The sequence below is a fragment of the Polypterus senegalus genome, chromosome 13, assembly GCF_016835505.1.
Source record: "Polypterus senegalus isolate Bchr_013 chromosome 13, ASM1683550v1, whole genome shotgun sequence".
NCBI lineage: Eukaryota > Metazoa > Chordata > Cladistia > Polypteriformes > Polypteridae > Polypterus > Polypterus senegalus.
Genome location: NC_053166.1, coordinates 38,599,388 through 38,627,165, shown reverse-complemented (window position 1 = coordinate 38,627,165; position 27,778 = coordinate 38,599,388). Strand labels below are relative to the sequence as shown.

At 35.7% G+C, this 27,778-nt stretch overlaps 1 protein-coding gene across 1 annotated transcript; it reads right to left on the bottom strand.

The window, feature by feature from the left end:
• On the bottom strand, nt 1–27,778 carry LOC120542782 (GTP-binding protein SAR1a-like). The gene is made up of 7 exons (XM_039775433.1): nt 27,517–27,778; nt 17,004–17,079; nt 13,360–13,479; nt 12,704–12,769; nt 9,512–9,615; nt 4,272–4,403; nt 1–117 (listed from the first exon to the last, which is right to left on the bottom strand). The coding sequence occupies exons 2-7, from the start codon at nt 17,059–17,061 to the stop codon at nt 1–3; spliced, it is 597 nt and encodes a 198-aa protein (XP_039631367.1). The 5' UTR covers nt 17,062–17,079; nt 27,517–27,778.

Below are 27,778 nucleotides of genomic sequence, written 5' to 3'. Positions count from 1 at the left end.
TCAGTCAATATATTGTACTAGCCAGCGGAAGCCTTCACCATAGCCCTGTCTTCTTAGAACACTACACATGAAGACTTCAAGCGGTCTTGAAATCAAATCATTTGATGTAATTTTTCCCTGTGAAAGCAAATTAAGCACAATTTTCTGTTAATATTTTTCTCATTACATAATGGCGATAAAATTAATGATACTATATAATTTAAATATCATTGCTTTCAGAAAATCTAAATAAATTATTTCAAGACTTAGACAATCATGCTGTTTTTTTGATTACACCAACATGTAATACGTAAAGATACACAATGATGCTTCATTTTCTCTCAGTATATAATACTACCAATCCAATTAATTACTTTTTCCAAATTATTTATATGCACTAATAAGCCAAAATATTATGATTAGCTGCCTAATGTGGTGTTGCTCTTCTGTGTACTGCCAAAACACTACAACCCAACAATGCATAGACTCTGAAAGGCCTGTAAAAATGTTCTGTGTTATCTGGCACAAAAACATTAGTATTAGATCTGGATTAAGCCCATTTTTTCCAACATGTCCCATGGATACTCAACTGGATTGAAATCTGGAGAATATGGAGGCCAGGGGAAACTCCTTGAATTCATCATCAAGTTCCTCAAACAATTCCTGAACAATTTATGTATTATCCTGCTGAATGACACCACTTCCAGTGGTGAAATACTGCTGCCATTAAGGGGTGTATCTGGTATATTTAGGTAGGTGATACGCATCACTTTAACATCCACATGAATGCTTGGTTTCTGAGCAGAACATTGCCCAATGCATCACAATCTCTACACCAAATGGTCTTCTTCCCTTATTGCATCTATCTGAAATTTGTGCCACGGTAGGCTTTGGTTAGTTTGTACCAAAAGGGAAATTATTCATTGACATCTCACATCAATGAGTCTTAGGTGTTAAATGAAATTTTTAATCCAGCCATTTTTTAAGTTTTTGTACAAATTATTATTTGAAATAATTTTGTGAATTATATTATTTCATGTGAAATGCTAAATGTATTGTTGCATAGGTCAAAGTGACCTTAATGTATAGCACCTTAGACTCCTGACATTTCTTCCAGTTTATAATACACTATCATTGCCTTTGGTAAGGTATGTTTCTTGAAAGTTTCGCCTTAACTGTTGTGATCACAATTACCTTTAAATTTATGATTCCTCCTAGTGTTGTTAAAACATCATCTACAGTATACAATCATCTGTAATCAGAATATTTTTGGTAATCATTTTTCTGTGTTAATTGCCTGTGATGAAGTACATGTTTATAATCTTTTATTCAAAAACTTAACTGAAACCTCATATGATCCAATGCTATGTTTAAATTTAAATCATTATATGCAACTTATTTTTAAAAGTGAGTGTAAATACTGTTTCTTAATTCATGCATTTATATTTTTAATCTTCTAGTCTAACAGAGGGCTGTAAGAACCCAAAGCCTAGATATTAATACTGGGCACAAGATGGAGACTTTGAGCAGGACTCCACACAATAATAGGGTACTCAGTAATTCACACACTCACACTTACAAATACTAAAACAATTTAGAATCCATAATCAACCTAACAGGCATGCCCTTTCATAGTGGAAACAGAACAGAGAAAACCTACATGTATAATGAGTGAACAAGCTCCTGTCAACAGTAACCACAGTGCCATCCACTACTTGACAGACAGACAGACAGACAGACAGACAGACAGACAGACAGACAGACAGACAGACAGACAGATAGATAGATAGATAGATAGATAGATAGATAGATAGATAGATAGATAGATAGATAGATAGATAGATAGATATTATTCCCTGTAATTCAGTTCACCAAGAAAAAGAAATGAACCAAAGTATTAATTTCCTGGACATGTCTATTGAAAGTGGTAATGAATCCACATTAATTACGACTGTTTATCACAAGGAATGATATCTGAACAAAGCATTACACTTTTGTAGCAATTACCCCTCATTGCATAAGCAGAGTTGTGTTACGTCTCTGTTCACAAGGATTCACACACATTGCAATACAATGAATACTTAAAAGAAATACAATGAATTCTTAAAAGAATGAAAGACATTATCTTTTCCATCTGTTCACATCAAACGGCTATCCCAAGATATTTATCAAACAATGCCTACATAGGTGGTGCCACGGACCTTAACAAGCAATCGGTTTTAACCTGATCTGATGTCATATGAAAAATTCTTAATTCTTTGGATTTTTGTTTATCATTGGCTGAGCTTTCAAAGTAGCAACTTCCTTTTAATATATGACATACCTTATGGAAACAGTAGTATTTCAGCAGTGACAAGTTTATTGGATTAGCAGAAAATATGCAATATGCATCATAACAAAATTAGACAGGTGCGTACATTTGGGCACCCCAACAGAGATATTACATCAATACTTAGCTGAGGCTCCATTTGCAAATATAACAGCCTCTAGACGCCTCCTATAGCCTTTGATTAGTGTCTGGATTCTGAATGGAGGTATGGACAGCCTGCTTGAAATCACCCCATAGATTTTCGATGATATTCAAGTCAGGGGATTGTAACGGCCATTCCAGAACATTGTACTTCTCCCTCTGCATGAATGCCTTTGTAGATTTCGATTTGTGTTTTGGGTCATTGTCTTGTTGGAATATCCAACCCCTGTGCAACTTCAACTTTGTGACTCATGCTTGAACTTTATCCTGAAGAATTCTTTGAAATTGGTTTGAATTCATCCGACCTTTGACTTTAACAAGGACTCCAGTCCCTGAACTAGCCACACAGCCCCACAGCATTATAGAACCTCCACCAAATTTGACAGTAGATAGCAGGTGTTTTTCTTGGAATGCGGTATTCTTCTTCCGCCATGCAAAGCTCTTTTTGTTATGACAAAATAACTCAGTTTTTGTCTCATAAATCCAAAGCATTTTGTTCCAAAATTAATCTGGCTTGTCTAAATGAGCATTTACATACAACAAGCGACTCTGTGGTGTACAGAAAGGGCTTCTTTCTCATTACCCTGCCATACAGATGTTCTTTGTGCAAACTGCGTTGAATTGTAGAACGATGTACAGATACACCATCTGCAGTAAGATGTTCTTGCAGATCTTTTGAGGTGATCTGTGGATTGTCTGTAACTATTCTCACAATCCTGTGCATACGCTGTTCCTGTATATTTCTTGGCGTATACACCTGCAAACCCTCTGCGGACTGTTCCTTTTAATGCCAAAAGCAAGAAATCTGCATCAAAGACACAGAACACAGTATACAGTATGCCATGCAATGCGTGCCCAACTGTATATTTGGGACAAACATCTAAAACACTTGAAACACACATACAAGAACATTGCAACCAGGGCCGTATTTAGATGAAAAAAGGCCCTAGGCTATTCCACTTGTGAGGCCCTTTCACCTCCCATTTTTAAGTTTGTTCAAATTACTAACAATTTAAATGTAGGCCCCTCTTGATCTTGAGGCCCTAGGCTGAAGCTTAGTTAGCCTATAGGAAAATCCGGCCCTGATTGCAACACTATCAGAAAGAAGGACCCACAATCTTAAATATGCAAGTTCAATGGACAGGGGTTAACTGGGACATGGTGCAAGTAAGATTCAGGGCTAAAACTAAAAGTGCCAGAGAGCTCGCTAACCTTGGCTCTCAAATGAAAACGCCATTAATAGACATTTGGATATGATCCCAGCATATGCAGGCTGAAAAAGAAGGACACCTGAAACATAAAAAAGACTTTATGAGCAACACCTTTTGAACCTCACCTTAATGATCCAACCCCTACCTCTTGCACTCCCACCCCCTCATTTGCAATATATTGACTTTGACTCCTGTATGTCTAATCATTTTCTTTTGATGATGACACCTAGTAGGTTGTCAAAAGCTTAGGGATAAAAAACTATTTTAAGATATGTGATTCATTTTCTCCCTTTCTGGATTACTAGCAACAGACAGACAGACAGACAGACAGACAGATAGATAGATAGATAGTATAAAACATTACTCAATATATATATATATATATATATATATATATATATGCATCAATAAATTGGTCCTGTGGTCCTACATATATGAAGTATACTGTATGTGAAAAATAAAATACACAAAGGAGGAAAGAAAAACAATGAAGATACTGTACAATGAAGATGAATTTCTGCTACTTGTCTGCCATGAATATCTTTCATGAAATACATGTACATTCTATCTCCTTAAACTAAGAATAAAGTAAAAAAAAAAAAAACTTTCACCTTCCCTGTTGTCAGTCCATACAATCCAAGAAATTCTCTCAGTCCCTCCTCACTCATGGCATTTGATCTATCAATTTTGTTACCAAGAATCAGAATTGGTATATTTTCAATAGCTTCATCAGTCAATAGTGCCTAAAACAATAATGCACGGCAATAAACAATAATACAATTTTATACAATTTATCTTTACAGACAAATGTAAAATGCACAATATAAATCTGCATACTGCAAAATTTATAATACTATTATTCTTATTAACAAAAGTAAGATTAATTTCAATTATTATTTATAGTTTTCAGGTTTTTTGGTAATTCATATTTGATCATATACTTAAGATAACAGAATTCTGAATCTGGTCAGCTAAGATTACAGTAAAAAAAATTTAAAAGTAAATGTTATTTTCATTTTTAGTAAAGTGAAATCATTTTATACATACACTAAATTCAATTAGAGTGTGGAAAAATATACTTTAAATCTGTTGGGATTTTACTGCATTTTACACACCAATCAAACTGCTTCCTTCATTAGAGTCAGGAAAAAAACCGTTCTGTATGATGTATAGATAAATGTTAATTGAATGAATTAATATTTATGATAAATAAATAGCATATACAGTGCATCTGGAAAGTATTCACAGTGCGTCACTTTTTCCACATTTTGTTATGTTACAGCCTTATTCTAAAATGGATTAAATTCATTTTTTTCCTCAGAATTCTACACACAACACCCCATAATGACAACGTGAAAAAAGTGTCCTTGCGGTTTTTGCAAATTTATTAAAAATAAAAAAAATGAGAAATCCCATGTACATAAGTATTCACAGCCTTTGCTCAATACTTTGTTGATGCACCTTTGGCAGCAATTACAGCCTCAAGTCTTTTTGAATATGATGCCACAAGCTTGGTACACCTATCCTTGGCCAGTTTTGCACATTCCTCTTTGCAGCACCTCTGAAGCTTCATCAGGTTGGATGGGAAGCATCGGTGCACAGCCATTTTAAGATCTCTCCAGAGATGTTCAATAGGATTCAAGTCTGGGCTCTGGCTGGGCCACTCAAGGATATTCACAGAGTTGTCCTGAAGCCACTCCTTTGATATCTTGGCTGTGTGCTTAGGGTTGTTGTCCTGCTGAAAGATGAACCGTCGCCCCAGTCTGAGGTCAAGAGTGCTCTGGAGCAGGTTTTCATCCAGGATGTCTCTGTACATTGCTGCAGTCATCTTTCCCTTTATCCTGACTAGTCTCCCAGTTCCTGCCGCTGAAAAACATCCCCACAGCATGATGCTGTCACCACCATGCTTCACTGTAGGGATGGTATTGGCCTGGTGATGAGCGGTGCCTGGTTTCCTCCAAACGTGATGCCTGGCATTCACACCAAAGAGTTCAATCTTTGTCTCATCAGACCAGAGAATTTTGTTTCTCATGGTCTGAGAGTCCTTCAGGTGCCTTTTAGCAAACTCCAGGCGAGCTGCCATGTGCCTTTTACTAAGGAGTGGCTTCTGTCTGGTCACTCTACCATATAGGCCTGATTGGTAGATTGCTGCAGAGATTGTTGTCCTTCTGGAAGGTTCTCCTCTCTCCACAGAGGACTTCTGACAGAGTTACCATCGGGTTCTTGGTCACCTCCATGACTAAGGCCCTTCTCCCCCGATCGCTCAGTTTAGATGGCCGGTCAACTCTAAGAAGAGTCCTGGTGGTTTTGAACCTCTTCCACTTACGGATGATGGAGACCACTGTGCTCATTGGGACCTTCAAAGCAGCAGAAATTTTTCTGTAACCTTCCCCAGATTTGTGCCTGAAGACAATCCTGTCTCGGAGGTCTACAGACAATTTCTTTGACTTCATGCTTGGTTTGTGCTCTGACATGAACTGTCAACTGTGGGACCTTATATAGACAGGTGTTTGCCTTTCCAAATCATGTCCAATCAACTGAATTTACCACAGGTTGACTCCAATTAAGCTGCAGAAACATCTCAAGGATGATCAGGGGAAACAGGATGCACCTGAGCTCAATTTTGAGCTTCATGGCAAAGGTTGTGAAACTAATGTACATGTGCTTTCTAAATTTTTTTGTTGTTAATAAATTTGCAAAAACCTCAAGTAAACTTTTTTCATGTTGACATTACGGGGGAAAAAAATGAATTTAATCCATTTTGGAATAAGGCTGTAACATAACAAAATGTGGAGATGGAGAGAAGAGCATGTGGCTGTGATATCTCTGCCAATGAGCAGGTAACCTCTAACACACACGCAGCTGTGGTCACTCTCTCAAAAACGTGAAACGTTAATCTTTAACAATCTCTAGATAATAATGTCTGCAGAACAAACAGGTATTGCTAGCTAAGCAGAGGCAAGGTACGCTCCAACAAGTGGCGAGATGTACAGTGACTCAAACGGAGGCTGGCACATGAGTGAGGAAGGTCCCACCCGGCTGCCTACTCCTGAGATACTGCCTGCCCCTTTCCTCGGCCTGCAGCCTGTCTCTCGGAGTCACGCGAATAAACCTGTGCCACAACCAAACTATAATATTTAGCACGATGAAAGAAGTCATAAAATCATACAGATTGTTCAAGCAAATTTTAGAAAAAACCCCAATCTAAATCTGTTAAGTAGTTCTCTCGTGAAAAGTGGACAGACATACTGACTAACATAAAGCCGGTGTATTTTGTATATATATAGAGAGAGATATAACTTAATTAAATTATGACCATATTTCCTAAAAAATAAGTTTGCATTTTTCAGTGTATATAGTTAGTCTGCAGTTAGTATAAACTGTTACTGTATAATATATGTACACTGTATGCTTTTCTTTTCTCAAGTTTTATTTATGTCACTAGAGGGCTCAACACCCTGCTCGCCAACCACTGGGCAGGAGCTATGTGCTAGCCACTTCACAGCTCTGCCACTCGCGTGTGGGGAAGCGGATGTACAATTTAAACAGATTGTTATTTTTCAACAGTAATTTGGTCGAAGACCGGACAGAGTTAACAGTTATAGATATTCTACGGGATATTGTAAGTTGATGTTTTCATTTTCTGCACCATTACCACCAACTGTTTCAGCATAATCTATTGATACACATTTAACCAATTTGCCCTGTAACCGATCGACAGTTTTCGCATTAACTCATTTAACTTCATCGTTTCTCGGTGCTAGGATTGCCCGTGTACTCATTTCTTCTGTTGATAACCTTTCAGAATAAAATTCTTCAAGAAGATTTCGACATAATAATTTTTCTTTTATTGGGAAATTAAAGTGAGGAAATGTAAACGTTTATAAGAGCTGAGAGCACAAGAACTTTGTCTGACAAAAGGATTCACACGAATGAGACGTGACAGGACTGTGGCCGTGCGCCGTTAACCGGAAATGGTTGAGAGGATCGTGGAATCCCCCTTACCAACTTGAAAAAATCTCTTGGCAATAGTCTCGTCTCAAGATTTACTTTTATAATAGAAAGTTAGGATTATATACTATGGGACTGGGAACAATAGTTATAAACAACTATATTTTTATATCCATTTTCCTACTCACTTATCAAATTCAGGATTGCAGGGAGGTGTTGTCTATCTGAAGTCAGAATCCAAACCTGGACAAGACACCATTCAGATACAGGGCACACTCACACACACTCATTCACACTTGGCCTAATTAGGAATCGCCAAGTAATGTGGATGAAAAATCATTTGCAGTATGTTATTTATTGTTTTTTTACATTAAACTGCATTGAAAGCTCAGAGAGATTATCAATGCATAGTTTGATAAAGGCATTCATAAGGATGAATCAACAGTATTCTTTCGACTTAACAGTTAATCACGTACTCAAGTATACACGTGTAAATTTGGAGTAAGTGCATTCTGGAATGCACTTACCTGGAATGAATCATGGAATCATGTACAGTAGTTGAAGCAAAAACTTTGACAAGCTTTAAGAAGTATTTGGATGAAATATTGGCCATTGCCTAAACAAATGAGCTTGATGAACTGAATACTCTCCTCTATATGTTCTTTTTTTACAAGCAATGTACCAAAAGTGTTTTCCCATATTGCTTTTATATTTATATTATTATTATCCATTCATCCGTTATCCAACCCGCTTTATTCATCCATTCATCCATTATCCAACCCGCTATATTCAGCTGCTTTTAAATTTTAATTCAGTTGAAAAGAAAGAAAAAGGAAATACAACATGTGTTAAGAAAAAAAAGACTGTTTATTGTATTAGCATTTTGTTAATCCTGATTTATTATCTAGAATACAATTGACATTGAGCAGTTCCATTTCTTTTCAGTACAGGATTACCTACTTAAATGTACAGGGATGTAATGTATATGTTATGTTTTTTTTGTCCAATCAATTCTTTCTAAACACATTGACAGTCAGCTGAAGGACTGTTTTGATTTTTTACAAAACCTTTATACAGATGATAATATCTTCCCTAATGCCTTTTGCATATAAAGCAGTCAAAAATGCAAGCTGCATGTTTGAAATGGTTATTGTACCATAGACACCTCAACACAATTAAAAAGATGATTAGTTTCAGTCATTTCAATAATTTGATTCACAATGAGATGTTTTTAGCCTATCCTTGCTCAGTAAAAATCTTTGTAACTTTGACACTTAACATGAGAATACAGCTATCAGTACACAGAATTTACAGATATGCCATGATCAAAACCTCCACCAAAACTTTAATCAGTTTGTAGATTGTTTCCAAGGTACAAGGCCTTCAACATGTCACAGTCAGAGCAATGTCAGCCAAGTGTTTAAGTTTGAGAGAGTTAAAATGAATCTTAAAAGTAACATCTAGAAATATGCAGGGCTATTGTTAGAAAGACATTAGACAAAAATGGGATCAATATACACAAATAAAGGGCACATAAAACTAAAAGTGGCTCCTGCACTCTTATTTTGGCCTGTAAATAAATTTCTTTTGTTGCTGCCAATGCCTCACCTTCTTTTTCTCTTCTTCTCTACCCTGAAGTTCTCTTTGGGATTTTTTAATTTCTTGTACCAATTGTTTTTTCAGTTATTATATGAAAAAATGTCCATCAGCTCTGGCAGAGAATTAATCATTTACATGTAGAATTGATATGCTGCTTATAAAAGTTCAGCACCAACTTTTTCCCCAGCTGAATGTGTTTAGCATCGAGAGTAATGTGCAACGATATTTTCAGTGTAAGTAATTCATAGGTTGCGGTTTTCATAGCAACATACATAAATATTAATTTTAAATTTTAACTTACATCAAGTTCAGTTTTACACTCAGCCAGTCTTGAAACATCTGCAGTGTCTACCATAAACACAATACCATTGATAGCAGGAAGATAGTCTCTCCATACCCGACGAGCTAAGAAAAGATACAATTTATAACAACAAATTGTTATATCAAATCTTATCCATATACAGTATAATATAATACATGTAAAATGTTTAGACACCCCTGGCCAAATGACATATTTTGTTGACATTTGAAGTAAAAAATATTACCTACAAATTTGGCAACAAATCAATACATACAAATCAAACAAACTAAATGATATTTTTGACAATGTTAATGTATAATATAATGTAATGTGTTTATATAGTGGGATTCTAATAAACTTCCATACTGTAGCATCCAGACAGCATATTAAACTCTTTGTTTCCTATCAGCTTGACTTAGTGAGGCTTTTGGAAGTATTGGGATGAAACACTGACCACAGCTTTCAATTTCTACTAATAGATTTGAGCTCTACATGAGAATTCTGAAAGATATAATCACTGGTTCAAGCAGTTTGCTTCCAGAGGTTTTCCTTTTAATTCAGTTTAGCAGCAAGTCTACTGGATTGCCAAGTTCCATGCCCTGTGATGTAGAGTGAACGCTGAAATACTGATAAGGAGTCCAATTTCTATTGCTAATATCTGCAATTGTTTTTTCTTTATTAACTACCCAAACCCTGTAATCATAATTAAACATGGTTAAACAGACTGAATGATGCATTAAAAGCGTTATCCAAGGTCCTTTTTCACCACCACCATCCATGGCAGAACTGCTATGGTGGCACCAATATATTAGTTAATTTCATATTTCTTTTTACCTTTATTTATAAGCAAGGCCAAAAGACACTTAAAGTCCTCATCTTGAGTGAGATGTGCTCCTTCATTTGTAGAATACAAAGGTTTCTTCTGTAGAAGAAAACCATGACCTCAGATTTGGAGCTACTGATTTTTGTCCTGATTAGCAGTCAGTTGAGACCACAACATCATATGTATGCTGAAAATATATACAGACTAGGTTGACTAAGAGGATACATTGCAAATTTGGGTATACCTTCATATCCTAAAGAGGCTCTATAACTAAGATCTCTCAAAAATATCCACCCTCCTTCAGATTTTCAACTTGGATCTGATCTATCTTTGCAGCCCTGCCATTATGGAGTTTCTTAAACATCAAAGTGATGTCAGCTACAGGCATTAATCATCCCAATTAAATATTTCTGTCACTGTATCCTCTGAGGTGGACTTGTCCTTTAGTATTAGACTTTTTTTAAGGTTTTCCTTCTATCTCCCATCAGTATCAAGCTGAAATCATGATTTCTAAGAATGATTTCCCATGTTTTGTGAGAGTAGCACAGGTGACGTCCCACTTATCCTTACTGAGTTGTCAACCTGTTTTACAAAATAATTTTGAAAATAGTCTAAAATCATTCTATGTGGCCAAAGCGCACTCCTCCTCCCACAATGAGCTTTTGCTTAAGGGACTGATGCAGCTCCTGTCTTCATATCCTGTCAGTGCCTATAGAATAAATTCAATGTTGTTCATGAAACATTTCACAGAAGATATTCTTCTTTATCTTCATAGCTTCTATAACTGATGCGTACAATTGCTGGCCAGAAGTGGGTGCCTCCATGAATGTCACTGACCACCTTTCAATCCTTATTCCTGGCAGACCTTCACCTTTGATATTTAATATATGGTCCATTTATGCTTTATGTCTGGATCAGGGCATTTTTGCCTCCACAGAAATATAGCAATATACTTAAAGCATAAAAGTTTCAATAGTTTAACTCATCCTGAATAGACTAATCAATTAGGTATTCACAAAAGACATATTTTCTACCTTCTGAATCTCCTTTTTCATCTAGGTGATGGCTTAACCAAGAGTGTCAAATTACAACACAGTATAGTAGTGTTCAGTTGATAATTTAGAACTTCTGTTGTTCAAAGAGTACAGTGACATCTCAGCTGACACAGTAAACTGTATTCATCATTGACCTTTGTCTAAGGTGATGTTGTACCCTTGGGATTAATAAAGTATCTATCTATCTATCTATCTATCTATCTATCTATCTATCTATCTATCTATCTACCAGGTGCACTGTATGGGCAGTCTTATATTTAAACATGCTGTTCACTTTGGGCAATCCATGATGAGCACAAAAATCCAATAATAATTTACTATGCAGATTCATTTCAGGTAAGGCTATTCCTCTCTACTGCACTGAACCAGTTGCCTTGGTCATTTCTCACATGTCTTAAAACTGGACTATATTGTCTATACGTAGAACTCTTTCAACCACTGTTCCCACCATCTCTAAGAAGAGTGACAGTTGCTAGATACTGTTAAGAATGTCTTCACACATTGTGGTGACATATCATGCACCAATATAAATTAAACCACAGCCAAACAGGGGCTTTTGAGTATCCATGCATCTTTCTGGGAACACTGCTGTAGGTTAACTCCTGAGCAAGTGACAGACTAGCAGTGACCAAAGCAAGCTGGTTCTAGAACCAATGCTGTTCACAGGTGTGAGTTCAATTATACCTTTTTAAAACCTGGCAGACAATCTACAATTCATTCTCATTTAGTGAAATAACATTCTATGCTTTAAGGGAAAGTCTCCCTTACTTATTCCTTGTCCATTTGGAGAAAAATCTTTCCTGGACATTTCTATGATATGAACTTTATGAAAAGGGGATGTTGCCAGTCAAAACAAATTATAACACATAACAAATATAAGACTCCAGTTTTTCTGTACATAATATTAATTGTGTATGTATTTATAATTTGGCATCTATACAGCATTCATGAATCCATGTAATTATAAACTGCAAATCATACAAAGATAAGGTAAATAAGTGATCTAATTTATAATTTTAGCTGCCTATGCTCATATTTTAGAATTTCTAAGTCAAATGATAGGAAATAAAGTTACTCTGTTGGAGTTAATGGAATACATAATGTTAGCATATTACATAATATCAACATAAGTATTTATGGGACTGAATTATTCTCTTAGAATATCATAACTGTCACAAGTATTTGATTAAAAGAAGAGTAAGCGTATTCATTGCATCCATCTAAATAGGTCAAAAGCAATCTCAATCATGTTAGTCAAGTTACAAACTAGATAAATGATCTTCTACAGTCTTAAAAACTGCACAATTTTACAACCTTGTTCATGACCACCCAGATCAAAAGTGGTAAATGTCACGCCAGCAATCATCAGCTCCTCGGACGCTGAAAAAATGCAGTGGACAAATAAATTACATGTGAGAAGTTATGAAATGAATGAAGATTCCAATATATATCTATCAATGTGCCATCTGAACCCTACGAGTACTATTTTATATATACGCATACATACTTAGACATTAATAGAATGTCTAAAAACATCTATTTTTCATGTATTAATGCCTTGTATTTCTTATGAGAAAAATTCCAGACATCATTGCACATACAATGAATTCAGTTCATTAGGATTGACAAATACTATCAACACTATAATACTATCAACAGTATAAATATTTGTTTTCAAGAATTCATCCAATTTATGCACCATGATGCATATAATGCAAATGACGAACAGGTGATTTAGTCAGTATTTCTTTGATTAACTCAAGTTACTTCACATGCCCAGCATTCTTTAAAAAATGTACTTCTTCCATGCACTTTCCTATTTAGACTCCAGATAAGTCTGAATACAATTTCAGAAGGTTCAACAGTTATTAACAGTTAATTATTAGTAATAATGATTTAATTTAATCTGAAGAATACTTATTCATATATTTAAATTAAGCTATAGAAATCTTGTTGAAAAGACATCTTACTTGGATGAAATGTTGGCAAATGTTGTCCTAATCTGTCATCTTTCAGCATATGCAGTAGTGTTGTTTTACCCGCGTTATCCAATCCAAGAAAAACTAATTTGGCATTTTTCTGGTAGAGTCCTGGGGGAAAAATCATTTACCATTCGCATCAAGTTCTTTAAAAAGTAACTACTCTCTGTCTGCTTGTCTGAGTTTTCTTTGTATATTTTAATTGTAACTTCACATTAGAAAACCCAGGATTGGAGTCTAATCCCATAATTGAACCTGCTCTTTGGAATCACACACTACATAACCACCACAGGCTTGGATGCTAACATAGACAGTCTTGCATTTGTTGTTAGGTTGTATGGATGGTGGGGAAACCAGTGGATTTACATCTGTAGGACCTTGACTTCATGAATTAAATGTGGACTCAGAGGCACTTGCTTTTCTCCATGATTATTGTGGTGCTGTAGCTTTTTTTTCTATTCTACTCTGTTGTTGCTATGCCTTTGGGATATATAGTATATTTGTACTAGGTGGTGTTTTGTATATCTGTACTATGCAGTAGTTTATCTTTATGTGTACATTACAAATTGTTCATGTTGTGGCCTTTTCACATTGAGCAATATTTAAAAATAGGTTATTGTTATTATATTCTCATACAGTAATCATGGTACAGAATTGCTTTTCATTTCAACATTGTTTAACATCATTATGTATCAGAAGTAATGACTTGGGATCCTAAGTAAAAGTAATCATGAAGAAAAAAGAATGTGGTCAGTCAGTAAGGTAAAAACATTTAATCAAAGCAGCACAAACAACTGTAGGATTTACCATTCAAATTCGAAATTTATAGCCCAATGCTATTTTTCACTGTAGCTTTATTAGATTAGATTATACTTTACTTGTCCCTAAGGGAAAATTAAAATGTAATTTAGTTTGAACAACTTTTTGGCCTTCACTGTATATAAAAGACTTGATTGGTGGAGGTATTCTAAATAATATATTGTTGTGTGCAGCACAGTTGTGTAATGGTTAGTACTACTGCTTTACAGTTATAGATGCAGAGCTTCAATCACATAATACCAGTGTTAATTTTGCACTTTGTCGCTTTGTATGCATGAAATGTCTCTGGATTCTTCAGTTTCCTACCATGTATAAAGTAATGTACATTAGAAAACTGTAATGCTTTGTCCACATAACATTCCTTGCAATAAACACTTGTAATTAAGGCAGCATAATTACCTCTTTCAATGGAGAGAAAGTTTATATGTTGGTTTATTTCTTTTTCATGGTCAACTGAATAGCAGGGAATAATATCTATCTATCTATCTATCTATCTATCTATCTATCTATCTATCTATCTATCTATCTATCTATCTATCTATCTAGTAGTGGATGGCATTGTGGTTACTGTTGACAGGGGCTTGTTCACTCATTTTATGCTTAGCTTTTCTCTGTTTTATTTTCACTGTGGAAAGGCATGCCTCTTAGGTTTATTGTGAATTCGAAATTGTTTCAATATTAGACACTTGGGTGTATGAATTACTGAGTACCCTATGATTGTGTAGGGTCCTGTCCATTCTCTCCATCTTGTGCCCAGTATTAATAGCTAGGATTTGGGCTCTTACAGCCCTCTGTTAAGATGTAGAAGATTAAAAATATAAATGCATGAAGTAAGAAACAGTATTTAGACCCACTTTCAAAAAAGAAGTTTCATATAATGGTTTAAATTCAAATATTGCATTAGATCCTATGAGGTTTCAGTTAAGTTTTTGAATAAAATATTACAAACATATACTTCATCACATGCAATTAACACAGAAAATGATATTGTATAGATGATGTTTTAACAACACTAGGAGGAATCCCCATACTCTTGTGGTCCTTATAATACCAATGCATATCTTGGCCTGTCCAGTACTAGACTCACAGGACAAGTTCAAGCTAAAATGTATTATACCCTTTCCACCATTCTTCCCAATCTGATGCCAGTTTTTCCATTTCTACTGTGCTCCAAAAAACTTCAGACTGTGACATCCAAAGTCCCGTTATTCTTCACATAACTTGCCCTATAGATATGGAAAGGAACAGGTGCACCGGCCACCCAAATATAATACTACACCGGTCTCTAAATTGCCCAATCCTCTGCCAAATTGTCCAGTTCCCCATTCTGCCAAAACCCACACCATAATATCTGCACCCCCACCTCTGTAATCTTCCAATAACATGCACTTCCATCTGTCCTATAACACATCTGAGTAAGTCCAATTCCGATCTTATTCTTCTTTTGCTAATAGAGTACCCAGTCCTTGGCCATTTCCACTATATTCCATAAATCCACATCATACAATCACTAGTCATCTGATTTATTTTGATGTCTTGCATCCCAGTTTACCATTTACCACACTAATAGAGTCATTCCCATAGTAATTTTATTCTAGACTTGCTGCCAGTCTGCTCAGTCCTTTGCAAATTTGCCCGGGTTACCTAACCAGGGTACAAATTCGAACTGTAAGATGAACAGATGCCCACATCTTAAAACAAAACTCTCCCTTCAACCTGTCTTGTACTACACCAACAGAAGAAGTCCAACCTAAATCCTATTTAGCCTTTACGATCAGGATATCTAGATTTCCCTGAACATAAACTTTACCCTGCTTTCCTTCAGGCCTAATAATTCTCAATTACTTTCTGATTAAATTGTGTCAATTCACTAAGCTTGGCAAAAAAAATTTCCTCATACATTTGTCTATATTACTGCTTCCCAACCTGTTTTTCTGTAGTGGCACACTTTTTGTAACCAAAATCATTCAAAGGTACACCACTATCTTACTAACCACAAACACACATATATCTCAAACACAAGCTCAGCCTCCCGAAGGGGCAGGACTATCATGGAAGCCAGTCAAAAAGAAGCTTTGAGATCAGCTGAGCTACTAGAAATAGAAACAGTTTCTTTCTTATTGCCATCACTATGGTTAAACAGTCTCTGATTCATCTCTGTCTTATTCTGATTTCTAAACTCCTCCATCCAATCTAAATTATTTTTATTTTGAGCTTATTTTACAAGGACTTGCTTAATATTGTATATTACTGTGCAAGAGTGCAATTCTACTTTACTGTGTTTATGTTGTAATGGTGTGATGTATTATATTTTGTGTTGTTTAATTGTATTTGCCTTCTTATATGTATGGAGGTAACACCAACGGAACTTCCTAGTGACTATGTTACCTGGCTGTAAAGTCAAAGTTCGAAATTATAAAAATGAAACTCTTTCTATTAAAAATAATATTAAAAAAAATGTACATTAAATATGATGAACTGTTCATTTAGTGTCCATATTAGCTGCAGACTATTATTGGTTTCATTCTAAATATCTTATATCCACTGTTCAAATAAAGCCCTTAAATATAATTTTCCCACTTTCTTAAACAACTGCCTAACACAATTTAATATTACCAGTAAAGATCTGCATATGGCAATGATGTAAAGCATCTCAGTCTGTTACTACTGTAATATTTCATATTAGAAGCCATGTTCTATTTGCTTAGAATTTATATTCACTGAACATAGAAGAAAAACCTTAAATCCATGCAGATGATTCAGCTTCAATAATTATTATATTCAAATGAAAGAATTATTAATTAAAAACATCTTACCCAAAAACTGAAGTACGCTAGTTATGCCACCATAAAGCCATTCATATACAAAGTTCATACTTAGACATTGAGAAGCCTGCAATACACAAAATACAGATTAAAGTTTTGCCAGTAGTCAGTGGACATTTTTAGAAGAATGTAATAATTTGTATAAATAATACTCAAATAGGACCCATTCATGCCCAAAGCCAAACACATGTTGGTCCTATTTAGAATCAGAAATTAGCCTAATCTCTTTGGGATATAAGAGGAAATATTGGTACAGTGAAGCAAAAATTGTTGTTTGTTCTGCACACTCATTTGTAGATTTGAATAAAAATATGAATGTCAGGCAATAGTCTGGAATGATACTTCCAGTGGTTCCTGGGTTATCCTGTTCATAGGAGAAAATAGTTAAAGGTTATTTTAAAAAAGCAGAATAGTAGGTTGGAGACACAGCATTTCAGCTGTAAAGCTGTCATTAGGCAAGTTTGATGAGAAAGGAAAACAAATTGCTAATAGTGGATTGTGTGAATAAATATGTTGAAGGTATTTTTGAAAAGTGGTGATTTACTAAGCAGATTTGGAAATATAGGTCAGTTTTGAGAATGTACTTTAACTGTGGCATAAGAACACATTTAAAAATTTTAGTTTGTGGCTAGTAATGTTCAGTATATGAGGAACATATCAGGCTGACCCATTTCTGATCCATTTAGGGACAACTGCTTAAGTCAGAACGAGTTTTGACTCATACAGTCTTTCAAATGCAATTACTTAGTGGCTACCTGCATGTCAAATCCCCTGGTATGTTACAAACAGAATTATGTAGTATAATGTCAATTACCCTGAGTTCTGCACTGAAACCAAAATAGAAACATTTATCCCTCACATTCCTTCTTAATACTAAGTTGACTACATTGCAAAAATTATATGGCGTCTTAAGATCACTAACAGTAACCTTAATAATTGTTGCTTTCATTATATAGCAAAATTCAAAACTTTCCTATTCAGTGAAATCAACACCGGACAGACAATCTTTTGATTGTGAATATACTTAATGAAATTTGTTTGTAAGGCAGGTAAGCACAGTAAGGCAGGTAAAACAGACAAATGGTAGAAGGACCAAAGAACGCATAGAAATATATCACAGTAAAATTTTAATCACAATTTGAAACTTAAATTATTTTTTATGTTTATTTTTTTTCAGAGTGTTTTTGTAATTGGAGTGATAATTAATACCTCTATGTGAAGTTGTGATACTAACCAAAAAAACAGTAACTTTATCTTCAGGTAAGGAATGATCAGCTGTCCAAGCAGAAGAGTTCCAAGTACCTCACAGTCTTGTTCACGAGTAAAGATAGAAGTGATTGTAAGATCTGTCAATGTATCAATGCAGTTCCAGCAGACATTGTACCAGACCACTGTGTAAAGGGAGCAAATCATTGCAACAAGCGTTTGATTAATCGGTATGTCTATCCCTCTGTCCTCCCCTATAGTTACAAGCTCTGATCTAAAGAATGAGATTGCAAGTATAAGGAGCTGAAATGAGGCTCCTGCACAGAGTTGTTGGAAGGAAGGTGAGGAGCTCAGCACTGTAGAGGGCCTGGACATAGAAACACTGCTTCTCTGGATCAAAATGAGATAGCTAAGTGTCTTTCATCATATAATTAGATCAACCTCCAGGCACCACCTTCAAAGCATGGCCTACTGGGACAAGACACAGGGGCATATCCAGGATACATTGCTGGTATTATTTATCCCTACTGGCCTGGAAAAACAAAGGAATTCTGTGAAAGGTATGCAGGAAGTTGCTGAAGATATGGTGGCATGGTCTTTGAAGCTCAACAGTTACTACCACAATCCATAATTGTACTGAAAATAAACTTTTCATTTTTCCAATTTGGTAATTTTCTTTATTTAATGTGAACCTAAATGTTTGCATTTTAAAGAAATTATATTTTATCATTATGTAGTAAAGGGTTTGTCTTCTTTCTTTGTTAAACAATAACTGTTATAAGTAAATCTACCTTGTGGATGCAGGAAATACCACAGAGAAAAGAATGAAGAGTCATGATAGCATGTAAAGTTGCACAGCAAGCTGGCCCAGATGGTGTTGTAGCCACTTACTAAAAGTATAAATATCACTGTCCCTGTGTGCCATACAAACACACCTTAAGAAAACTAACAAGAAAACCAAGTAAATATTTAGTTGAAATTTACTTCTTTCACCAAAGAATGCTTGGCAATGCTAGTCATGTTTTACATCTTTTCCTCTATTAACACACTTGGACCCATACTACTTTGCCTATCAAAGTAGCAGGTTACTGGATAAATGTCATCTCTCGGGCTGTTACTCTCTGACATTTGAAGAGATGTGTTTAAGTGTTCCATTTATTGATTACAGTAATTCATTAATATAGTCCCTTAATTTAAGATGAAAATGTACAAAACGGGGTCAGCGAAACTTCACTTGTAGCTGTGTACTGTAGCTTCAAACAAGTCCCACTGAGGTTGTAAAGAGGGTAACAAAACCTCATCAGTACTGATGTTAAAACTTGAAACATGTCATAACAGCTGCCTTAGCCTCAGGCTGCTCTCAGTATTTGCTAATGACTACACAAGCAAATAAAACAATACATTTCTAATTTTGTTGAAGGTACATTGATCAGGTAAGGTGGAAAAACTGCCAACATGGTATTGTTAATGGTCCTGAACAATAAAGCGTTGTATTTGTGCATGCTTTATCTTCTGGCTATCATATTAAAAACTGAGTAACACAACAACATTACACCCATAACACCCTCCAAAATGGTCACAGCATTTTCAACCGCAGCTTCTTCTGAAAGCCGACCTTTTCTTACTTTGATTAAATTGAGTCCATCTTGCTTTTTCCAATACAGATTTTAGGGAAATGGGAAAGCAGGAATAAATTGTATGGAATTAGTTATCTTCAGGCATATTTGTGCACACATTCATACTCACTCAAACCATTCTGTTTTAGTTTTAGGATGTGGAAGGGAGTAAGAGTATAATAAGAAATCACAAAAATACACAGAAATTACATTCTAATTCTGCACATTCCACAATCAAACCTGGAATAGAATCCAGGACTGGAGTTGTGAGACAAGTTTCCTCTCTATAATATTTGTATTATAAAGACAACCATCTACCACAAGTCAAGTTGGGGAGCATGCACTGGTACAGTGCATTGCCGCCCCCCAGTACAAGACAAAACAACTCGGGATCCTGGTTTGCAACCCCTCAGGCAGACACGCGGTCCAGTCCCACACTCCGGAAATGACACTCTATCTGCTGCAGCCAGGTGTTACGTGGGTGACCCTTTGGCCTGGTCCAGCCACTCGGGTCCCCAGCAATGAGGATCTTATGAGCCGGATCACCCTCAGAGAAACGCGCCACACGCCACATGGCCGTAGTGCCGTAGCTGATGCTCCCTCACAATGCAGGTAATGTGTCTCATGCGGGAATACATGAGCAACCACTCATTCGACACAAAGCCAAACCAACAGTACCCAAGGATTTTCTGGAGAGACACAGTACCAAAGGAGTCCAGTCTTCGTCTCAGGTCACTGGATAGCGTCCATATCTAGCAACCATATAGCAAGACAGGAAGCACCAGGACTCTAAAGACTTGGACCTTTGTCCTTTTGCATAGCTATCACGAGCACCACACACCCCTTTCCAGCAACCTCATGACCTCCCATGCTCTCCCAATCCGTCTACTGACTTCATAGGAAGAGTCACCAGAGACATGAATGTCATTGCCACCACAAATAGTAAATTATTTGTATTATAAAGACAACTGTCCATTTAAAGAATCACTTGCAAAGAGTAATGCAGCACCAGGAGTAAAGAAACCAACTATGGACAAGGTGGTATAGTTAATCTCAAGACACGCACACAACTAAGTCTGCTTGTACAAGTTCATTGTGGATTTGGCAGATAAACATAATTGGGGCATCTATAAGATACATGAGGAAAACTGGTAAAGAATTGTTACTGAATGCAGGTGTTTTGAACTAGGTGGCTGAAATCTCCAAGACTGTGATTGTGCCTAACTTTGCCTTTGATTTTCTCTCCAACAACTGGCCGTGGACCTCCAGTGATGCTAAAAACTGGAGGTTTTGGTAATCTTACCTCTGTTGTCAACTGGCCATAGTTCAACAATTGGTAGACTTTTTTGGTTTCAATTTGTTGTGCAGTTTCTATATTATTTTCTGTGTGTTTTAACAAATAAGTGTCTTTATGTGTACTAATTCTGTACAGGCAGGCTCAATTATGGCTCACACTCATGACCCACCAGAGACAGTAGTGGAAAAGAGAATAAAGACTAAAGTGGGTGTCATTTTGAACAACACTACACTCACTTTGACACACAAGCATGAAGTACTTTCTGCCAACAAATTATTCAGCAGAAGTGCGTCAAGAAACGCTTGGGCTCCTTGATCCGAAAGGCAAAACACCTGCATAGTGTCTCACTGTAATTGCCAAGTCAGAAGTTTCTTTTTCTTTCTTTTTAAGTGATTCAAGTATGTGTAGGTCTTGTTGTCTGTCATAATATATATTTATTGTATTAAGTTTCTGTAAAAAGCCGAATTGCATGTATCCGTGCTGAATCCACAGGGACAGTCTAATCACTTTGCCACGGTGCTGCACCAATTTATAATGAATAATCGTAGAATTTGAAGATAGAAAATCAATGCTTTTTACATCAAGATATAATTCCATCCCCACATATCGTTATGTAAAAAAAGTACAAAACATGATTTAAAGTTTAAACGAAAAGAAAACCTGAGTGCGTTACTACCAGTAGAATATCAGCAACCAAGTAAAACCTTTAAAACTGTCTCGCAAAAAATAAATATTAAGTTAATTTAAATAAGTTGGTTTTTTTTTAACGCAATACCGAGCCAGACTTAGTATCGAACGCACGGCTGCCACCAGTTCAAAAATTTCAATGCGATTATAAGTGCTTCACCTTTTCAGTAATGTATTAATGCTAAGCTTTGAAACGTTCTTTACTACACTAAAACATGTTTATAAGCTTTACGTTCTCTAAGGATTTCTTGATTTCATTAACCAGCTTCAAGATGAAACCGGAACAGAAACAATTTAACACTTCTTTCTCGAATAAGAAACTAACGACGAGGCTTGCGTTGTCACACTAAAATACCGCCGTCTAGAAAACGACGGCATAATTCAAATTGCCCCGCATTTTTTTATTATAAATATTTGCCTTCATTTTACTGTGGATATTAATATTTTTTATGACTTAAACCATACATCGCCTAAGAAAAATATAAGGTGGATTTTATTTATAATAATATTTAACATAAACTGTATGAATTAGCATAAAATTACCTATTTCTTGGCGTTGATTAGAAATATAATGACTGCGAAAAAAGTTGCGTCAAATACCTGAAATGTCAAAATGTGTGCATCAATTTAAATGTTTAAAATCTAAATATTACAGATTGCAATAGAAATGTGTCGTTTAAAACTGTGATAAAGTTTCACAGAGGGGTTAATCACTAGAAAAAGACCAAAAATCAAGTATATCATCATATTTATAATCACTGGCCTTGAAATAGTCTAAAAATTATACTTCACATGCTTATCTCTGAAATTTGTCATTTTTAACCTACTGGGAGTGGCTGTTAGGGGGCTAGGACCACTGGTAAAGAAACATATAAAAAATTATCTCTTGATCAGTAACCTTGAAATAAAATAAAACAACACTCCACATGCCTATATTACCAATTGCACATTTTTTCAAAGTTTTTTTTGAAAATGGCTAAATTTGACCCCTTGTATCCTATTAGGAGGTGAATCCCTGAGGTTGGTGGATGTGCCGTACACAACTTCAAGTTCTTCTGATCATTTTTGCTGAAGATACCTATTGCCTCTTTATCCTAAGGGTGTATTGTTCTATAATTAGTTTCTTTTTGAGTACAGAGGGCCAAAAAAGGGGGTGGTGTGGTTGAGATGGGTGATCCCAAAAAGCTCAACATCTTGCATAATAAGACATAGGACAACAAGAACAGTTCATCATATGTGGGGATTTTCTCATAACGGTGAGTCAGGAGGCTCCGGGCAAAACTCTGCGCTGATTTCAAAGCATTCATAAGTAATTCTTAATAACACGATAGATTATGTTGTAATACTCCTATGATACTAGACGTAACTAGACAAACTAGTAAAATTTCAAAGACTGAAACATAATATTGTCAAACCAGCTTAATGAAGAAGAGGGTGGCAGGGATACATAGGTTCAAACAGACACTCCATGAAAAGTTTTTGTAATGAGTAAATAAATTGAAGTAATCTGGACCACATATTGAACTATTTGATTGGCATAAACTTGTGATTTAGTAGGAATCCGAGTCAGTCATATTATATTCAAAATTCATTCTAGTTAAACTGAAAAAGTCTGCAATGCATTGTATGCTGTGAAATATCAAATCTCTGCGCAGGGTTGGCACCCTGCCCGGGATTGGCTCCTGCCTTGCACCTGTGTTGGCTGGGATTGGCTCCAGCAGACTCCGTGACCCTGTTTTCGGATTCAGCGGGTTGGAAAATGGATGGATGGATGGATGGATGAAATATCAAACCTCGGAAGCAGTCGTTCAGGTCAAGACTTGTGGGGATCTAGAACAAAGCACAGATAACTGAAGACGACTCCTTTAAAACCTTTAAAAATTATCTCATTAAAGACTATTTACTACTAGCTAACCAAACAAGCTTGCAGGAGCAAATGGTCTCGTTTTTTCAAACATTTTATGTTGTGTTACATTGAAATTATGCATTTTTATTTTTCTCTTATAGTAAGTTAGGTTAGATTAGGTTAGGTTAAGGAGAATTTATATTACCCCAGAGATAGGTGTGTTTACAGCATACAGTACAAAACATAAGTAACTGTAACACAAATACAAGAAAAAATATGCCAAGATACAATAACTGACAACCATTCTTAATTAACGAATGCAAACATCACTTGGAAATCTAACAGTCTGTTTTAGTTTATTCAGCACATTTTCAGTCAATTCAGGTATGTGAATACTGTTGCTTCATAGCTCCAGTGACCTAGATTTGATTCCAGACCTAGTAACTGTGTGTGGAGTTTGGGTATTCACCTCAGACTCACATGTGTTTTCTCTGGGCACTCTAGTTTTCTTACATATCAAAAGATGGGCACATTATAATTTATTGGTTTGAGCCATTGTAGTTATATGCATGAGTGTGCCCTGTGATGGCCTTCTATCTAGTTTTGGGTTGGTTAAAGTTTTACATTCGGTGGTTCTCTTAAAGACTCTTAGTATCCCAATACTCATATAATAGAAAAAGCATTGTCAGAAAATGTATGCAATTTTAGTAAAATCATAGGAAATGAAACATTCTTATATATCTTGATTATTTTCATTATAAAGTACCAGAGGCAAAACTGCTAGAAGCTGCTCTTTTTAATCTAGATGCACAGCACAAACTAATATGCTCTAATTAAAAGAATAACCTAAATTCATTTGGACAGAGAAATTAACTATAAAGTGGTGCAGTGAGGTAGTGGCTATCACTGATGAAGCCTCAAGAACTTGAGGTTCTGCTCATAGCAGTGGCACCATTAGAGCTTTCATGATCTTGCTGGGCTTGCATTTTTTTTTTCTGGTCACGCCAATCTCCTCCCGTATGTTAAGCTTGTTCAGGTTAGGTTAATACATTAACTCCATGTATAGTCAGTATGAGTGAGAATGGCTAAGTCAAGTGATGGACTGATATCTTGAAAAGGGTTGATTTCTGTCTTGGGCCTCATGCTGCCAAAAATGCATGTAGTTCCTTACTGTAATGGAAAAGAAGTTTCAATAAAATAGATGGATGAATGGAATTTTAGGCACACTGAACACAATTAAACAATGTGTGGGTGACATTAAAAGCAAAGAAATTCAATTGGTGAACTACTTGAAAATTCAAAACAAACCACAGATAAAAAGTGGCATGGTGTTCCAGTGCCTCACAAATCCAGCATCCTGTTTTTCAATTACACACCATGCCATTGTCCTATTTGAGTTTGCATGTCACCCCCATTAATGTGTGAGTTTTCTTCCCACATTGTCAAAGATGTGTATCTTAGATTAATTTACAACTGCAAATGTGTCCCTGTTTCAGTGTAAGTGTGAGTTTGGGAAAGTAAGTGACAGAGCCTTGAATCAGATTAGCTGTGTGACCAGTGTTGTTATGATAAGCAGCAACCATCCATGACCCTAAATCAGATTAAGCAGGTTTGAGAATGTTATATTATATTATTGGCAATGCTAAACTGGCTCCTGATGCATGTGCGTGTTTGCCCTGTGATGCGCTGGCTCTCTGTCCAGGGCTTGTTCCTGCCTTACACCTGATGTCTGCTATGATAGGGTCCAGCCCTGCTCTGGATAAGTGTGTTTGGAAGATGGTGGGTTGGGGGATATTCAAGTTATGTAAGAAAATTTCAGGCCCACTTAAAAAAAGTTGAATATGTGGAAATAAATGCCCTGTGCAAACTTTAAAATTAAGTAAATGAAAACATATTTCTAGGGTTGTGTAATGTTGGTGACCACTTTTTTAAAAAATTACAATTGCACTAGACTTTTAACTAAAAATCAGAATTCTTAAACCTTACACAAAATATCAGGACTGAGCCAGCTTGAGCATTGCTTTACCAACTAACAATTAAAATCAGTCTGCATAATGGTGGGATCGGAAGCATTTTTGCTGACTTTGATATGATGTGAAATAAATAATTATGTAAATACACAAGGACACACACACACAAGCAGCACTGATTTTTTTTTATAATAGAGAGATAAAATGTATTAATTATTTTTATTTTATAAAGGTTGGCAACTATTGTTTTATATCCTTCTCTATGTAATCAAAAAGAATCTGTCATTATTTGACTAGTGGTAAATATTTGTCAAATTAATTTTCATTGGTTTGTATTAATTGTCCTAAGATCAGCATGTGTAGGTGTGTGATGCAATGCCTTTAGCTGACTGCTACTGGGATAGGTATCATTTTCCTCATCCCTAAAAGGATATTTGGGTGGGTCAGTGGATGGATGAAGCTTTTAGAACTTTTGCTGGATCAATCTCTCACTTGAAGGCTCATATCAAATTTAGGCTAGGCTATTTATATTTTACTCATATCAGTCCGATACTAAGAAGAGCAGCAAAACACACAATAATAATTTGCTTTTTCAGTTTTTTCAGTGCCAAACAGAAAAGCCTTTGAGGACTTGATCTAAGGTTTCAACATTCTGAGTGTTACTAACAACAGCTAAATTCTGAAACATATACTGGAATACATATTGTAAAACAAGATATGCTTTAAAGGTTGAAATTAAGAAAGAATAGAATATGCTCTCAGATAGAACAAAATATCCATTCAAATAGTTGTGGGAGATATTTATGATACAGGATTGATAAAACTATCTCCTAGCCAAACATCCCTAAATCACTTACATGAATTTCTTGCATTTGTGTACATTTTCTGTGTCAAGGGCTTGGACACACCCAAAAATGTTCATGTTTTTGATAGAAAATGACACCAGTGTCCTCCACAACAGAAAAAAGATTACTCCAGGATGCTGACCATACTATGCTTTTCCATTAATCTCCTGTGCAATGTCTTTGTTCTTTTGTTCATTTGAATCTTTCTTTTTATTTATTTCAGATACAACTTTCTTTAAAACTCTGCCTCTTAGGCCAGCTTCCTGGAGTTATCCGCTTACTTTTGCCTATAACACTGGTATTTGGTGTGTATTTAAGGAAGAACCCAAATAATGACCTGTAAAGCGTTTCTTAAACTACAGACACTAATGTTCTTAATCCTCTCTATTCTGCAAAATGGCATTAGACTGACATGTTTTTTTTGAGAAAGTTATTTTGTTTTGGACATTTTGAACATAGAGAATAATTTTATGAATGCCAGTACCTTGAAACCCAAGTGAACAGAATTACAGGATTTGGCTGTGCTAATTCAATTACAATGGTTTCTTTAGTAACAAATTAGCATTTAAAATGAATAATTAAAGAAAAGGATAAGTGTTTTTGTGTCCATCTGGTTGCTAAGTCTCTGTCATTCCCAAAAGATGGCATAAAACAAACATTTTGAGTAATAAAATGCAGTATATTTGTCATTCCAATAATGCCAAGGTCTACGTTAATTACTTAGATTTCAGTCAGTCTTAGACGAATAGCACAATTAGTGTGAATGATAAATTAAAAATCAGTTAAGTGTTGGGTTGTATTTTTGAATTGATTAACTGCATTTTGATAAACATATCAATTTCTACGAAAAACATGATCATTTCTGTTTGTCCAAACGTTTAGGTGGCAGTGTTCTAAAACTCATTATTCAATGCGCGTATCAAACGTTACTGGACAAGTCTTTTATCTCATTAGTTTCAGGTTGGTTGCACCTGTACTCCTAATATAAACACTGTAGTTTAAGAAGAAAAACAGATAAAGCTGTTAGGGACACTTACATAAGAACCAAGAATATAGTATAGTGCCACTTAAATGATTAAAAAATCCAGGGATCAGTGTTATTTTTACTGATAACGAATACAAAATGAGATCAACAACGACAAAACACTCCAACAATCTCGGTTTCAGTTGCATACAGAATGTTCTGTGATTTAAGATTATCGTTGCTTTTCAGGAAGTCTTAAACCGTACCATTTTTCTTCTTCAGGGTACTTAAGCTTGCCACTTTAAAAAAAATAAACTTGTATCTGCTTCGCTGAC

What these genes read in the sequence shown, in the direction of transcription:
- LOC120542782 (XM_039775433.1), bottom strand. Translation starts at nt 17,061, where the DNA reads ATGAACTTTGTATATGAATGGCTTTATGGTGGCATAACTAGCGTACTT. An exon ending in AGTGTAAAACTGAACTTGAT is followed by an intron (nt 4,404 to 9,511) that starts GTAAGTTAAAAT and finishes TTATTGTTTTAG; the next exon opens with GCACTATTGACTGATGAAGC. An exon ending in ATGGACTGACAACAGGGAAG is followed by an intron (nt 118 to 4,271) that starts GTGAAAGTTTTT and finishes TTGCTTTCACAG; the next exon opens with GGAAAAATTACATCAAATGA.